Source organism: Pan troglodytes, chromosome 7, assembly GCF_028858775.2.
Source record: "Pan troglodytes isolate AG18354 chromosome 7, NHGRI_mPanTro3-v2.0_pri, whole genome shotgun sequence".
NCBI classification, from domain to species: domain Eukaryota; kingdom Metazoa; phylum Chordata; class Mammalia; order Primates; family Hominidae; genus Pan; species Pan troglodytes.
This window is the reverse complement of record NC_072405.2, coordinates 141,075,305-141,093,849: the sequence shown is the minus strand read 5'-3', so window position 1 is coordinate 141,093,849 and position 18,545 is coordinate 141,075,305. Positions and strand designations below refer to the sequence as shown.

Here is an 18,545-nt window from a genome sequence, read left to right as displayed (position 1 = left end):
TTTTTATCATTAAAAGGTCTGGGAAAAAACAGAGAACCCCATTACTATATGGGAGGCAGAGTTCTCTGGAGTACAGGGATTTACCCCAAAACACTGTATTCAACCTACTGTTTCATTTGATATTGCACATTAAAATAAAACTAAAGGACATTACAAAAGGAAATAATCCACTCAAAAGCCATGTCCTGTCTGTGTAGACATATTTTGCATTCTTGTAATCATAGTATATATATAATTTTACACCCTGCTTTCCAGTTTAAAATTATTTTGAAAACTCTTTGTTGTCATTTAAAATGCTCCTCTGAAAACTCTTGTATATAGAGCTCTTTATTCTTCGGGCACATGTTTCTTCACTATTGTCTTCTAGTTCTCCTCCTCACATCCCCAACGATGCCTAATCAATATTCTTATTTCTCTTCTTCCACAGTCCTTCAAACATGGTAGGCTCTCAATGTTAGTCTCTGTATCTTCTGTCTTTACTTGTATTCTGCTTGAGTGGTTTCTTCCACACCTGTAAGTTCAGCTGAATGATGCTAAATGTGTGTCTCCAGACCCCATCTGCCTTCTGAACCCCAGCCTCATTTATGTCATTGCTCACTAAACATCCTTCCTGAATCACCCCTTCGATACCTAAAGCTTGATAGGCCTAAAAAAAGAACTCACTGCCTTTTCCTCATACTTTAAGTTTTTTCCTACTTAATAGATTAATACAAAGTGGAAATATTAGTGCTACCTCTGACTCCTCTCTCTTTCTTACCTCCCCATAAAACTAGACAATGTTGTCCAACTTTTATATCTTGCTAAGTTTATTGGGTATATCTGCCAAGATCTTGTCTTTAAGTCCTCAGCTGTTCTCCATTAATCCTGATACATCGTATATTCTACCCTACCGCAATTTATTTCTTAGGCACTGACCTAATGAATCCATTACAAGCAAGAAACTCATCCATGGTTCCTTATGGACTGCAGAATAAAGTACAGATTTCCATACTAGAGGATTTTTTACAGCGTGGTTTTGCCCCTTAACTCTGTCCTACTATACCCATGAGCCCCTTATACCCAGGATCCATTTAGGGGACACTTCAGGAGCTGTGGGCCTTCTAAGTTCCTGGAGTAATATAACACAAAAATTGCTTGTTTTTTGACAGAAACTAAGTAATTGCATTGAGCCCAGTTTCTTCCCAAGTTACAGGACACATGCAATTTATGGGTCCAGACCCAGCAAAAGAGAAATGTTTTCACAAAGCTTTCACAAAGCCATAATACTTCTGGAGCTTCCTGTTGTTCTCCCATTTCCTGGTCCCATCCCCCACTATTCACTCAAGGTATAAAAAGCACAGAGGAGATTCCTCTGATGTTGTCCAGGGGCCTCATTCTGTTTGATGTCGCAAGGTTTATATCACCTCCAAAAGGTTCACCTTTATACTTTAAAGTAAAAAGTTACCTAAACCATGCAAGGCAGTGGGTGATTTCTTTCGATAGAATGGGGGATGGGGGTAAAGAAGGCAAGAGCATGCTGCCACAATTGATTGAGGCAACAAAACGAGAAAGACCCATCAACACATTGTGCAAATGTACAATTATATTTGCCTATTATACCTTCAGCAGCCTTGTTAGAGAAAGGAGGAGGGCAACTCCTTCAAATCTTTTCTTCTGCTTGTGTTACTAGTTCTCTTTATGAGTAGTTGTATGATTCTCTAATATGACCTAAGGAATTAATCCTCCTGACACCTTGTTCCTTTACACTTTTGCATTCATGTTATTCTGTCTTCCTAAAATGCCCGTCCCTTTCCATTTTCTACTGTGTGAAATCCTCTCTGTCCTTCAAGGTCCAGTTCAAACTCATGTCCCCTGTATAGCCTTCTTCAGATGTGCCTGCAGAATGCACAACGCTTTGTCCTTCCTCTGTACCCACATTGCATTTGGTCACATTGCTGGAAAAGCACTTTCCACCATGATTATTGTTTGTATTTTTATGTCTGCTTTACATTTTAGACCACGACTTCCTTTAGGCCTGGGCCATCTCTTACTCTCCTTTGAATTTCCAGTGCCTAGCACCATGTCTTGATTGCAATAGGCACTCAATAAATGCTTATTACATTTTATAAATTAACTGTTGTGACCACATAAGTTTTTGTTCCAAGGACACAATCATTTCAATGGCTTTTTATCCAATAAATGATTCATAATTTGCAAAAAGCCATGCACCGCCCCTTGTTGTGATACAGGCAACAATGAAACAGGACCCCTCAGATCTAGTCCTCTTTCTTTGGCCTTTGTCAAACTGGAGGGTCTTAGAGTTTCCCTGGAGCAGAAAATGAGCTCTGGAGAATGAACTTCTTATTGCCCAGTCACTTCAGACACAGCTTCCTATACAGAGGCATCAAAATGAATTACCTAAAAATCTTCCCCAAGATCTTAAAGGACAGCTGAAGAAAGCCTATCATCCCATTTGAAAACAGAAAATAATTGGATTTCTTGGAAAAGGAAAAGACAGAAGTAAAGGAGACACTAGACACTAGGCTCCTAATGGCAAGGAAATGCCTTTTTCACTTATGAGTCCACCCCATGTACCACAAAGGCATGGGGCCTTTGCCCTCAGAGAGAACACAGGACACTCTCCACACTTGTCAATGTCAACATTTGTTGAAAGGATGCATAAATTAGCCAGCAAGGCTTAGAAATCTGTAAACAATCTTCAGTAACTACTTAGACATTTTTGGAAATTCTTACCCAACACCCCTGCCCATATAAAAATTGTCTCTCTATGTAATAGAAAAGACAAGCTGTTACAAACAGCCGTGTATAACAAGACCAAAAAGAATTTTAGAAATTATCAAGTCCAATATTTTAACTAGAGTCCCATTTACATGAATTGGTTATATCCTGGTGACCTAGATGCCACTTTATAGCCAAGAGATCTTGGACAATTTACTTAAGTTCTATGAACCTCAGTTTTTTAACCTATAAAATAGGAATTATGACTCCCATCTTGACCAGTTATTTTGAATGTTACAAGTGAAAATGTGTATAGAGATCACAATATTGCCACAAAATGGGCCTTTGATAATGCAAGTTTTATTCTTTTTGTTCCCGATAGTCAGAGTCTGAACCCACCATCCAGAATGATATATTAGGATACTTCTCTAAGGGAAGGAATAGGCTGGGGAGCTTCCCATAAAAGGCTGAAATCTGGTGGGGTAGACTGACACCTAAGGGCTACTCTAATATTCCAGCTCTTGGCTAATTCCAAATTTGCAATTTAAGCAGTTACTTCTGATACAGGGTGATAGGTGTTATGCTGGTCTATGCAGGGTGCTGTGGAGAAATGAACCAAGATCCAAATGTAGCTGGAGATATTGAGGAAGGCTTCTTAGAGGAGAGAACACCTAAGCTGACATTTGCCAGAAGAGTAAGCCCCAGGCATATGGATGAGAGTCGAGCAACAGGACCCTGGGACTTGGGAGAAGGGTTTAGAGAATGAAAGGAAATCTGATATATGATGGCCTTGTGAGCTTTACTATTCAGAAAGGAGAATATAATTTGAGATAGTGGAGAGCTATGAAAGAACTTCAAGTTAAGAGGTGACATGATCAGATCTGTGCTTTAGAAATATGGAGTAGAGAACGATATGGGTGTGGGGTGGGGACTGGGGACTAACTGCAGACAGAGCTGCCAAAAAACTATTCTAGAGCTGTTGGTGAGAACTAAGACAGAAACAGTGTGGAAGAAGGCTGGCTGAAGGGGAGATCTATTAAAGAGGAATCAGCCAGGCGTGGAGGCTTATGCCTGTAATCCCAGCACTTTAGGAGGTCAAGGTGGGTGGATCATCTGAGGTCAGGAGTTCAAGACCAGCCTGGCCAACATGGCGAAACTCCATCTTTACTAAAAATAGAAAAGTTAGCCAGGTGTGGTGGCATGTGCCTGTAATCCCAGCTATTGGGGAAGCTGACGTGGGAGAATTGCTTGAACCTGGGAGGAGGAGGTTGCAGTGAGCCGAGATGATACCACTGCACTCCAGCCTGGGTGACAGAATGAGACCCCATCTCAAACAAACAAAAAAAAAAGTAGAATCTACCAACTTAGGATGGCCTATGTGGGGAAGAAGGCAACAAAGATGAAACCAAAGCTATTGGCTTGGGAACTGCTATGAATAGTGATGCCATTCACAGAAGTAGGGCTTGGCAGTAGGCAAATCAAGAGTTTGATTTGGGACCTGTTGAATTTCAGGAGGCCTTGAGACCTCCAAATGGAAACTCTCTGCAAATGTGTGTAACACCTACCAGCATCCATGGCTAGGAGAGGGAACTGCTGCCCCCATTGAATCTGACCACCTGCATTCTCTGTGTCCAGTACTTTGTCTTCACAGGGGTGTTGGCCATGGTGACCTGTGCAGTTTTCCTCCGGCTGAACTCTGTCCTGAAGCTGGCAGTGCTGCTGATCATGATTGCCATCTATGCCCTGCTCACTGAGACCGTCTACGCAGGCCTCTTTCTGCGTTATGACAACCTCAACCACAGTGGAGAGTAAGTGCCCACCACCGTGAGTCCAAAGTGCGCTCAACTTCCTGTGGGAAGTGGAATCGTTGGGAAAATGATGCCCGCTGCATTACTAAAACTTAAGGCCTGATTGGATATTGACTTATATCTCAAATCAGGCATTCTGTAGTTTACAAGTCCAAGCAAAAATCCTGACTTTTCAGTGGTATCATTTATATGAATTACAGATGAATTAACCAAAGTTTGGACTGAATAGTAGCTCAGGTCTCCTCCAAGTCTGATCATTTATGATTTCTTCAAATTTAGTGGCTTCAACACTTGTAGGATCTGTTTGTAATTTGGCTGTAGCAATATTAATAATAGCAGCCACTGTGTATTAAGCCCTCATGCTCTCCCATTGCATCGTACAGTTGGACCTCCATATCCACAGCATTGTGGATTCAACTAACTTCAGATTGAAAATATTTTTAAAAAAAACATTAAAAGTATTACAAACAAAAACAGTATAGTTTAACAACTATTTACATAGCATTTACATTGTATTAGGTTTTATAAGTAATCTAAGTAAAGCATGGGGGGGATATGTATAGGTTATATGCAAATATTATGACATTTTATATAAGGGACTTGAGCATGCATGGATTTTGGTATCCACAGGGCTGATACCAAGGGACAAATGTATTACTGCTGAAATATAGAAAAGTACAAAAAAGAATATCTTACCCAGACTCCTTAGAGAAAAACAGCCCAAGGCAAGGCTAATGAAACCCCAAGGCAGTGAAAGTGAGGGAAAAGAGAAGTGAGGAAGAAAAGGATGAGAGGCGAATGCAAGCTACCACTACATTTTGCTGGCAACATGGGCTCTGAAGAGATTCAGCTGGTGCCTTGGAAAATCCACTCGCAGAGCCATTTGAAATGCCTCTGGGCAGGCTCTAAGGTGGGAAAAAGTGTCTCAGGACAGAGGAAGGCAGAAAAATATGTCTGCTGGCTCCTTCCCTGTCTCTCCCATTGGCAAGAGTTCCCTTTTTGCATGTACTTTCTGATGACATCACTTGGCCCCTTTCACAGCTGCTGGGGTAAACAGACCCCACACAAGAAGTGATGGAAGGAGCCAGTCCAGGCTGATTGGTCTCAGGTATTGGAAGCACACAGGACTAGCTGAGGCCAGAATAAGTGGCCAACAGTCAAAGGAAAAGAATAAGGCCAAGATAATCCAAGAAGGCTAAGAAAATATGCCCAGAACTAATAATATGAATGTCCATGAACCAAGCCCTGGAAGTAAACAATGCTAACAATTAGTCATATTTTCTTATGCATTTTTAAAAGGACAATGTGCTTCAGATGTTGAAATTCCTTTCTCTAGTATTATTCTCCTCTCTGTCTCCTCAAATCCAACTTCTAATGTACTGAATATATATCCTTCCCATCCATGTTATATATCTAATGTATACATACACACATATATACACATACACACATATAAACACACACATATATTTACATATACATATAGCTAGGTCTGTATCTATAAATTATTTATAATATTTATTATTTTGTTGTGATGTAATATTATCTTTCTAGATCCATCTAGGTTGATATATATGGACCTCATTTTAGTTGTTGTCTGTACATATGAAATAACACAAACATCAAAATATGTTTATCCTTTGACCTGTTAATAGAGACATTTAGGTTGTTACCAGTTTTCCCTATTATAAAAAATGCTTTAATTACCATCATTGATCATATCTTCTGGGGTGTAGACATAAAAGCACTCTTGTTGGATTGTAGGGTATCTGAATTTTCCACTTTTTAAAATATTGCCAAATTGCTCTCCAATGTGACTGACACGATTTTCCTCTTACAAGCAGTGGTCCTGTTGCTCTCATTCCCACCTACACTGTTAGATTTTTAAAATATTTGTCTGGTTGAGTGTACGTTTTATTGCACTGTTTACACTTGCGCTTCTCTGATTATGTGTAAGCTTGCTCATCTTTTTGTTTATTTGTTGGCTATTTGGGTTTTATTTTATGTGAATTGCCAGCTCATATCCTTTACCCAGTTTTCGGTTGGGTTATTCATCATTTTCTTGTTGAATTTGTAAGAGTTATTTTTGTTTTTAATTAACAAATAATTGTATATACTTATGGTATAAAACATGATTTTTTGACCTATGTATATGTGGTAGAATGGCTACATCAAGCTAATTAACGTATGCATTACTTCACATGCTTTTTTTGTAGGTGGTGACAGCACATAAGATCTACTCTCTTAGCAATTTTCAAGTATACAATAGATTGCTATTAGCTATAGTTGCCATGTTTTCCAATAGATCTCTTGAATTTATTTCTCCTGTCTAACTAAAATTTTGTATCCTTTGACTAAAAGCTCCTCAATTTCATGTCACACACACACACCTCAAGTCTCTGGTAACCATAATTTTACTATCTGCTTCTATGAGTTCAAAATTCTTAGACTCCACATATAAATGATAACATGCAGTTTTGTCAACAATAGTAGGCCTACCAGTAGTGACCCTGTGCTCAGTTTGCTCATAGGTAAAGTGACATATATATCATCTGTCTATATTAGTCAGCTCAGTTGGCCAATAACCAAAATACCACAGACTAGTATAAATATCAGAAATTTATTTCTCACAGTTCTGGAGGCTGGGAAGTCCCAGATCCAGATTCTAGCCTGGCTTATTTCATTAACATAATGTCATCCAGGTTCATCCATGTGGTAGCAAGTGGCAGGGTTTCCTTCTGTTTTAATGCTAAATAGTATTCCATTGTGTTCATATACCACATTTTCTTTATCCATTTATCCACTGAAGAATAATTTCAGATTGCTCTCTCATGTTCATTGCAGCATTATTCACAATAGCCAGGATATAAGAGTTCTTTATAAACTTCAGATACTAATGTCTAATTTACATGTATATCAAGCATTTTGTGTGCCTTATTTAATCTTCAGAGTAACATTCTGAAGAACAAAGGCTAAGAAAAGTTAGCAATTACCCAGGTTCACATGGCCAGTAAATAACAGATCCGTATTCAAACTTGGGTCTTTTTGACTCCCAAGTCCACTTTTTAAGTACTGTGTGCACCGCTTTTAAATCATACTGAATAACATTCCACCATATTCCAAGGGTTCAAAGAAACTCAAAACATTTTCAAATTAGGTGAGATGGTTAGTGGCCATGGATATATCATGGCCATGCAAAAATGAACACAAAAGAGGGCAAAGATATGTATGAACAAAATAAGCCACCTTTAGAGTAAAAATAAAAGTAAAACCATCTACAATTTATGGAATTAAAGGCAGACACAACATTAACGGAATAAGCTGGGTCTTTAGCTTCAAATCTAGACTCTGTTGCATATGCAAAGTCATATGAATTTGAGGGGAGACAATTCATTTCATAGCATTGCCCTAGGGCTGCTGTGAGGCTGTTATTTGCCTGGCACATAGCAGGTACTCAATATATGTTGATTCCTATTCCCTCTCTCCTTCTTATGAGAGAAGCTTAGTTCTGGACTCTGTTTGGAGGTCTTCAGGAAGAGTTTGTAATCAAATTAACTAAGATCATGAAAGTAAATATAACTCCAAGTTCATTGCTGCTGGAGATCAAGTGCTTTTTTCAGCTTTTTCCTGACTTGAGAACAATCATTGGCTAGTCTTCTATTGCCTTACTCTTTGCTATCAATGGAATGAAATTAATAATAAACGAAGGAACTCAGCCAGCCTTCCATCTCAGCTGTATTATAAATCTACAGGTCGATAGTCACTCGGTAGTGAGTTGGCAGTCATAGGCTACTCACGCTGTTTGGATTTAACCAACACTTTAGGAGCTCACAATAGTTCAAGAATAGGTTTTGCTGGTTGTTCCTACACATTAGGTATCTGGGGAAAACAGATAAAATGTAAAAGGTAGCACAGAAAACCCTGGACACAACAACCTGGCCGCATCTCCATTGGGATGGCCCTGAATACTTCACACTGGCATCTCCCAATCTGCTCATCAAACTGCCTGTCCCACAACAACCCTCTGATTCAGTTCATGATGCCCAGCCCAAAACAGTAGAGGCACCCTTACCCCTAACATCTTAGCAGTCACTAGAGACCCATCTTCCTCAGCATTTCTTGTAGGGAAGCACTATATCTCAATACTTGTGAGTACAAGTTTAGGACTTAAATCAACTGAATTGAAATCCCAGCTGTTCCATCAACCAGATATGTGATCTTGATCAAATTAATTTAAAATGATTTAACTTCTCTAAGCCCTGTTTTTCTCACCAGTAAGGAGGGAATAATAATAGTCCCTATGTGGTAGAAATATAAAAGGAAACAAGTGTGATAACAGAAGCTTAGCACAGGTCTGGCATATGATAAGCACTTGATATGTGCTAATGTTTGTTATTAGACATCACCCCTCCATATCACAAATGCTGCCACTCTGGAAAGATCCTCACTCTCATCTCTGGACTGATGCCCTCTAACTGATCTCTTAAACTCCACTCTCAATTTCCCCTCCTCAAAGCCATGTGGTCAACTCATACTCTTTCTAAAAACCCTTTAAGAGCTTCTTGTTACCTCTAAGAAGTTAAATTTTCAAACCAGTTTACTTAGGATTTTTAAATCTCTCCTTCATCTGGACCACACTGACTCCTTACTACACAGGTCAACATTTATAGGCTGTATTTGAACCATGGGAAATCATGTCTTTTCTCAAATGAGCTTCTGCACATATATCCCCCTGCCTGATATGTCCATCTCCCTGACTGATTCCAACCTATCATTCTCTAGACCCAATTTAAGGACACTCTACTTGGCAAAACCAACTTTGGCCATTCCTCATTTTCCAATCTGTATACTTGTTTATTATTGCATTTACCTCACTGTGTTGAAGTAATTAATTTTCATGTCTTCCTCTTCCATTAAAATAGGAAATTTTGAAGACAAGGACCATTACTCATGTTCATATAGTAAGCACTTAGGGTTATCTGGCAAGGTGTCCAATTAAATACTTGCAGAATGAAATATTAAATGATTGAGTGACTGAAAGAAGCATTAGCTCATTTGGAATCATATTACATCATTGATTCACAGTAAGCCAACTATCATTCACAACCCTTAAGATTTTTTCTCATTTATAATATGTGCTCCTCAACCTATAAGCACAATTTGCTTTTGGATTTGTGTCATACTTCACATTTAATGTGGTTTTTTTCTATTTGCCCAAGCCTTCTGGCTTGTTCCAAAGCATTTAGTGTTTTTGTCTTCTCATAGTCTTTATTACATATGTATTCTAACTGATCACCAGAAGATACTATTTCCACACTACCTACACCTTGTTGACTTCTTAAAACATAGGCAAAATACTGGAATGCATTAATGCATTGTAATTCAGGTTAGAAAACCTAGAATTGAGTTCTGGCGCCTGTTTCCACTCATCAGTGGCATGTTTTTAATTCAGGGAGGCAACAAAATAGACTTAATAAGAGCATCAGTTTTGCTGGTTCTAACAGCACCTTGTAGGTGATGTGCTGGGAGGGAGTCTCCCTCACAAACCCACCCTCTTTTTAGTCTAAAGTTTGGAAGAGGCAATGACAGTGAAGCGGCTATGTTGTCTGGGGTAGATACCCAAGGTTCATCACCTCATGCCAGGAAAATTTAGGATATGGACACACACGAGGGGTGTAGGAGTGGAGATTTAATAGGCAAAAGAAAGAGAAAGGAAAACAGCTCTCTCTCTATTGAGAGAGAGGGGAATCCTGAGAGGAAAGAATGGTCAGGGACAGATGCATCAGATTTTATAGTCAGGTTTGAGGAAACAGTGTCTGATTTACATAGGGCTCACAGATTTATTCAATCAGGTGTGACATCATATCATGTGGGGAAAGCTGACCCTCCACCCTAATATTATTATGAAAATGGGCTTTCCAGTTGACTGGTGCCATCTTATCTGCTCCTTACTGTACACGTGGCTGACAAAGAGAAGGGAAGATGGAGCCACCATTTTGAACATGATTGTCACAATGTCAGCATCTATGTCTGCAGCTTGATTTTACAGGCTTTCCTTTGTTAGAAAGGAAAATAATTTGGGGCTGCTTTTCATTAAAAGGAAAACCTTACGGAAGACTTCCATGCCCTCACTATCTGCCTAAGTAATTTCTTCTTAACTCCTGTATCGTTCCTCCCTCTGGATTGGTAACCCTAAGTGCTGTTAGGGGTGTTGGATGACAAAGCTTTCTGGCTACTTCCTGCTGAAAAGGGCATTGTGTGAAGAACAGCAGCTAGGGCTCCTCCTGGGGTAAATCTAAGGGTCCTTGGAAGAAAGGCATGTTCATGCATGGTTCTGTCTACAGCACCATTTGGAGTTTGATTGCTGTCAGCCATTCCAGTGGGTTGTAACACTGGTTTACCTCCACCAGATGTTGCTGAAATGTCAATATAGAAGTAACATTCCTTTTAGGATAAGTGGCATTGGATTTGGGTGGCTAGAGTAACTTTAGTGTTAACCTTGGCTAAATCTTTCCTGCAATTATTAATCCTTTCATGACTACCATAGACCATGTAAAACATGCCTAAACTTTCCAACTTGTCCCAAACATCCTTCTTTTTAAACAACCAACTATTCTTTTTAGGACAAGTATTTACCTTCCTTATAATCCTTTCGTGACTTCCGTGAACCATCTACAACATGTTTAAACCTTCTGACTTGTCCTAAACATCCTTCTTTTAAACAACCAACTATTGTCTTTAGGACAAGTATTTATCATACAAGATCCTTTCTTACATAAAATCTCTTTCCTTTATAAACTTCTTTTCATAGCCAGGATGTGACATATTACCAAACCCAATAAGAAGTTTACAGTTCACAATCTAAAACAAAGATGATACCAGCCCCTTCCTAAGATATACTTCCCTCTTTCCTGGGGACCAGACCAAGAAACTAGCCACAAGATTAGAAACCATGGCTTAGGAGTCACACAGCTAGAGGCTACAAGATTTTGACCCTCTTCAAACTGCTCTCAAGATCAGTGCTTAAGATATTTTATAAACCCTGCCCTTGATGGATCAGCTTGCCTACCCAGATCGATAAACTGGCTTATCCAGGCACCGTGTTGAATGTGCCACCCATGGTTGCAGGTGTGACCTCGGCCATGGAACCAGAGGAACTAGGTAATTGGGATTTTTCACGCTCACCCATGCAACTCTAGTGCTCTGCCTGTGATTTCCCTTTGACTATCTAGACTTTTGTGACCTGCCTGGTTCCCCCAGCCAAAAAGAAATGGATCTCAGGAGAGACTGTGTGACATTTACACTTGGGCAACTGTTACACTTCCCTCCTTTATAAAGGAAGTGTGCTGGTTTGAGCTCTATACCCTGCCATTATCACCGGTGCTAAAGTGTTCACCTTCCAAGAATGGTTCTGGTTAACTTCCAAACTTAAAATCCCCTTACTAAGTAAGTACCATTCTAACTGGAGGCAGAATAGGTGCCTTAAAAAATGTAAGGACCAAATGGCCATTTACCTACTGATGGGACAGTATTGAGACTAAAATTTGGTTTCAGAAGATATTTTACTCCTAATTGTTGAAGACAGAATTTTCCCATTCACCAAAGCAGCATAAAGCCTGGTTTTTAGTAGAGGGGCACAAAAAGGGAGAATTGGGAAGCTAGGGTGTTTCAGAAAAAGACCAACAATCTGCCTCATGGAAAGGATCCCTATTCCACTAGGTGGCACTGTTAACCTTGAAACGCCATGTGCTTTCCAGACCAAGGGCAGAGAGAGACCTGGAAATGCCATGTGGTCTCTAGGCCAAGGGCAGAGAGAGACCTGGAAATGCCATGTGCTCTCCAGACAAAGGGCACAGAGTGACTTGGAAGTGCCATGTGCCCTCCAGACCAAGGGCAGAGAGAGACACTCACTGTGGGTCGGGGGGACCCTCTGTTCCTCAAAAATCACAAGTACGCCTTCCCTTGAGCTATATGCCTAGTTACTATGACATTCCCTAATCTTGCCAAACAAGATTACTTTTGTAAAATTTCCCCTACATTGCATACACAGAGAGGATAGGAGACATGGCTGTCTCAGACAGGAAAGGAGGAAACTACAATAGGAAAGTTGGAGATCCTGTTGCCAACACCCCATCAGGCAGTTGGAGGCTGGGGTCAGTTCAGAAGCCTTTGGATAACCCCAGGGGTTAGCCCCAGCTGGAAATCCTCAGTTGCTCCAGAACCTCTTCCAGCCCCACACGAAGACTAAGTCCTCCTTGAAAGGAAGCCAGTTCAAACACAGCCAACATGCCCAGCAACCAGGATTCTCCATGTTCTCCCCAGTAATGATCATATCTGAGTCTTTAAGAACAGCAGCAACACTAACCATATTTTTAACTGGCTGACAGATGCCTGTTATTGATTTGATTTTATTTAGTTCTAAAATGGAGGCCGAGAGCTCCAAAATGAAAGGACAGAGTTGGAGTCCACTCCTCTATTTACCATTTCAATGAATGTTGTACCTTGGTATCCCAGATGAGGTCCCCAATATGAAGCAGCTACATTGTCTGGGGTAGATACCTGGGCTTGTCATCTTGTGCCAGGAAAATTTAGGACACAGACATACACAAGTGGTTTAGGAGTGGGGTTTAATAGACAAAAGAAAGAGAAAGGAAGAGAAAGGAAACTAGCTCTCTCTTTAGTGAAAAGAGGGGACTTCCAAGAGAAAAGACTGGCCAGCAGCAGATGTGCCGGATTTTATAGTCAGGTTTGAGGAGGTGGTGTCTGATTTACATAGGCTCACAGATTGGTTCAATCAGGTATGATGTTTACATACAGCATGGGGAAAGCTGGCTGCCCCACCCTAATCTTATTATGCAAATGGGCTTTCCAGTTGACCAGTGCCATCTTGTCTGCTCCTTACTGTACACTTGGATGACAAAGAGAAGAGAAGATGGAGCCACCATCTTGAACATGATTGGCACAACTTGCCAGCATCTGTGTCTGCAGCTGGATTTTACAGGCTGCCCTTGTTAGAAAGGAAAATAATTTGGGGATGCTCTTCATTAAAAGAGAAAACTTAATGAAGACTTCCATACCCTCACTATCTACCTAAGAAATTTCTTCTTAACTCCTATATCAAAGTACTCATACTACTCATCTGCTTCCAGCAGAACATCAAGAACATATATTTTAATTCAACAAAACATCTTTTTTTTGTACTTTAAGTTCTGGGGTACATGTGCACAATGTGCAGGTTTGTTACATACATATACATGTGCCGTGTTGGTTTGCTGCACCCATTAACTCGTCATTTACATTAGGTACTTCTCCTAATGCTATCCCTCCCCCAACCCCCCACCCCACAACAGGCCCTGGTGTGTGATGTTCAACAAAATATCTTAAGATCTACTGTGCACCTGTTGTTACAAAGAAGATGCTTACAAAAGCAACAAATACCACCTCTGCCTTTTGTTTTGGTATCTAGCTTCCTCCCACCCCATCCCACCCCACACACCCACAGCTTTATTCATGACACTGCTGTTTCCGCCTTCTGGCATCTGGAGGCTAAACAGCATGTGTAGGGGCTTCTCAGAGGTCTCCAGGCTGCAGATAAGCCATGGTTACCAAAATAATCATTGCAAGATTATACCAATAATGTTAGATGTTGAAGGCATTTCAGACATAAAATGTACTACCAGATGAGACATAAAATGTACTACCATTCTCATGAATGAGAATGAGTTAGAATAGATAGTATCTAGGAAAAACACTTATCTAAAAGCATTTGGAGGGAATTAAAGAAAATTGGCACTGGCAGAATCTAGAAGCCATGTGGTGGAGAAAAGATTTTTTCTGACCTAAAATTGTTTCAGTTTGATCCCCACTTGTTTATTACATCGGAAAAGTTCATTTGTCCACACAGTCCTCATAAATAACCAGAATTGTAAAGACTGATGATAGTAGCCATATATCAATTTTCTCTCATATATATACAATACTTAATAGTTCATATGTCTCTTTCTAATTTATCATCTCATTTAAACATCTTGATAACCTTTTGATGTGAGTGCCATCTTCCTCTTTTCAAACGTAGGAAGATTCAGTCTTCTTTTAATGATAGGGAAACTATGAACTACTAGTATATGACAAAGCCAGTTCTGGAATGCAATTCTTTATGCCAACCAGGTTCAATGTACTTTTCACTGAACCATTTCCAATTCTACTCTCATGTTTATACGAGAATATTCATCAAAGTGAAAATAACCCTAGGAGGTCTCCAACTTTGTTGCCATGCCCAGTACTGTGGCTGAAAGATCCTGTGGAAGTAGTCCTCCAGGATAATTTCAGTCCATGCAGCTGAGTCTCTTTAGTGTCTCAGGATGACCACCTGTGTGGCCACTATGCTGATGGATCAATAAGGAGGCAGAGAGACAGAAAGACCAGGCACAGACCACACCAGAGTAAATCAATCAAGGTCTGCTCAATTAAAAAGTAAAAATTAGGTCAGTATAGGCAGGACACAGTGAAGAGGTTAGCCACATTCTTCAAGGAAGATTCAAGATTTCCATCCTCAAGTGCCTCATCAGTGACCATACTGTTGCAGAAAACAATGTCTGCATAAAGACACATCAGACTTTTTAGAAGCAGAACTGATCTTCTCTAGGCCCAGCCTTAAAACAGGAACTTTTCCAGGTTTATGATGGAAACTACTTCACTTGGGCCAAGTGCACCTCATCAGTCTGAGTTACACAACACAAAATATGAATACAAATCACAGGGCACAGTACACTTGAACTTGGGCACACTTCCCATTCATCATCTTCAGCCTTTCAAGGCAAATGCCACAAAACTAGAATTAAGATAAGTGATGCAGATCTTGCTACCCAATCATGAAAACAGACACCTGCAACATTTCAGTGTTGTATAACACATCAGTCCTTCCTACAGAGAGGGGTTGGTTAATAGACACAAAATTCAACTAGATAAGAGGAATATGTTTAGTGTTCTATAGCACTGCAGGGTGACTATAATTGACAATAATTTACTGTATGTTTTTAAATAGCTAGAAGAGAGGGTTTTGAATGTTCACAAAGAAATGATAAATATGTGAGGTAGTGAATATGCTAATTAACCTGCCTTGATCATTATACACAGTACACATGTATTGAAACATCGCTCTGTGCCCTATAAATATGTACAATTATTATACATCAATTAAAAATAAAATTAAAAAGAATCAAGAAGGTTTTGGGATGCACAAAAGGATTTTAACCAATGAGAAGTTGGGGTAGTTCAAAAGAACACTGTCTGCTACAACTAAAGGACTAGATGGGGATAAGAATGGATGCAGAAAGACTATTTGGGAGGCAACTGTAATGGCCAGCTTCATGGACATGTGGCCCGTGCATTCACATAGGGCTCTGCACTCAGAAGGGCCTTGCTTTGTTTAATGCCCTGCTTTCACCATCTTGAAATTCTCTAAAAAAAAATTTCAAGAAACCCCTGCATTTTCATTTTACAGTGGGTCCACAAATTACTGAACCAGTTCTAGCTATTGCACTAATCCACATGAAACAGCAGGGTCGATAGGAGGAATGAACAACCAGGAAATAATCCACGTGTAGAGTCAAAGCCAAATAACATTTGTCCAACATCACACGACCTTCGTGAATTCGTCCATGTATCCATTCAATACACATTACATTGTTTTCTGTGGGTTTTTACTAGGCCCTGCAGGTTCATAGATGAATAAGGCATTATTTTTATCCTTTGGGACCTTAAGGGCAAGCAATTATAAGTAGGTACATAGAGGAGGGCATTGTAGCTACTGAAAAATACCACTGAGATCTGTATTGATAGCTAGTCTTCACTGTTCGCTAGCTAATTAAGTTAAATTTTTTAACATCTCAGTCTTGGATTTTTTTTCTAGAATGGGGATAATAGTATCTTGATTGCTGATATGACAATTAAAGTAGGCAGAATATGTAAAGTGGTTATTAGAGTATGGCATAAAATTAGCACTTACAGTCATTATTATGACAACAGAATAAAAGATAAATTCAAGCTGAATGGTTTATTATGAGTGTCATAGAAGCAATAGGGAGCTAATAATAAACTAAAAATTCGGGGTCAAATGTGCTATAATGAACATGCTGAATTTGGTGCCTAAGATATGAGTTCTCATCCTGGCTCTGACACAAATGAGCTATGTGACCTTGGGAAAATGACTACTCCTCCGTGGGCCTCAGTCTCTACCTGTAAAATAAAAGGCTGCAAGGGATATTACGTTATGTGTGGTGCACATAATATTAACTAGAATAAATCTGCTAAGTGCACAAAAGGTACTTAATTACTTGAAATTATTTTCATAATTTTTAGTAAGTCTGAAGTAGCTTACAAAACAGTATGAGAGCTATGCAATCCTAAATTTGTAAACATACTTTTTTGTATGGGGTAAAAGGAATTGACATTTAGTTAACTCCAAAATTTTAACCATTGTCTTCTCTGGGTGGTAGGCTTAAGGGCAGTTTTTATTTTGTTATACGTGCATCTTTATTAGCTTCCAAACTCACTATAATTAGCATAAATATTTCTGTAATGAATAACACTCAGATATTAATTTTTGTGATACATCAGGTAAGATGATCTCTAAAGATTGTTATAGCCCTGAAAATTACATTATGCTACATGGGTTTTCACTTAAGAATGTTCCTTTCTATTAGCATAAAGAGATGATAGTATTAACTCAGTGATTTTATTAATACAAATAAATTAGTTCAACATGTTCTTGGTTTTAAGTCCCTGACAACCAATATTAAGCAAAGCATTGTAATACAGTACAGATTTCAGTCATTTGGCTCTCTTTGAAAGTTCTTTAAGGAATCATTGAAACTACAAAAATAAAAACTTTCTAATCTCAAACCACAGTTCTTTTGGGATGCTCCTCAGCCTGGCTGACTTACTGTGCATATTCTGCAGTCTGTGCTCAGGCTGTTTTTTCCATGTGCAATACAGTGAATGACTCAAAAATTGTTCATAATTTTCTGTTACTTTTTCTTCTGAGTTTTGTCTAGTCATCTTTCTATTTTTGGTCAATCACTGCTTTCAAAATAATTCAACAGGTATTTGTGTTTTCTCTTGAAAATGTGTTTCAAATGATAAATTTCTGGGCTTAAAGTCTTCTGTATGGCAAAGCAAAGGATATCCAAAGTGCCAGGCAGAGCAGGGATTTGGGAAGGAGTCACAAGGAGGAGCTGAACGCAGGACATGCTCATTCAAACTAAGCAATGTGAACAAGTGACTTTTTAAAGCTCCACCACCATGAGCAAGATGATGTGCCAGGTGCTTCACAGGGTGGCAAGGGGGAAATGTGGGCCAGGCACTGTGCCAAGCACATTACCATGATTAACTCATTTAATCCTCACAATTATAGAGGTATACACTATTAAATACATTCAACTGAGGCTCAGAGATGTTAAATGACCTTTCCAAGGTCAAACAACTGATCAGTAGAAAAGCTGACATTGGAACCTGGATCTTCATGAGTCCAAACCTCATGTCTTTAATCTTTATTCAGGGGTCCACAAACTTCAGAGGCTAGAGAATTGAGTGACATGAAAGAATAAAAGGATGGTACTAGAATGTGTCTATGTCCTCAAAATAAGCCTGATGGTGATGGTGGATGGCTGGAAGGATGGATGGATGGATGGATGGATGGATGGATGGATGGATGGATGGATGGATGGATGGATGGATGGATGGATTCATGGATGGATGGATGGATGGATGGATGGATGGATGGATGGATGGATGGATGGATTCATGGATTCATGGATTCATGAATGGATGGATGACTCCTCAGCCCTAAAATGCAGGATGACAATGTGTGGCTCACAGTCCAGCCCTCTTCACTTTAGCACTCACAGTGGACAGCTCGGTTAGCACTCTCTCCTCCTGAGTCTACATATGGCTTCAAACATGATATATGACATATATTTTTTATCCCCATACTGGAGACCTATAAACCACCTAGCTAAG

General features: G+C 39.6%; 1 protein-coding gene across 4 annotated transcripts in view; it reads left to right on the top strand.

Annotated features, from left to right (window-relative positions):
- Positions 1-18,545, top strand: part of ADCY8 (adenylate cyclase 8) — a 262,821-nt gene that overhangs the window by 202,552 nt on the left and 41,724 nt on the right. For all 4 annotated transcript variants that reach the window (XM_016959871.4, XM_016959870.4, XM_016959869.4 and 1 more), the window contains one exon: positions 4,354-4,526. In XM_016959871.4, the coding sequence (XP_016815360.1) occupies positions 4,354-4,526 (173 nt within the window). The remainder of the gene's footprint in view (positions 1-4,353; positions 4,527-18,545) is intronic.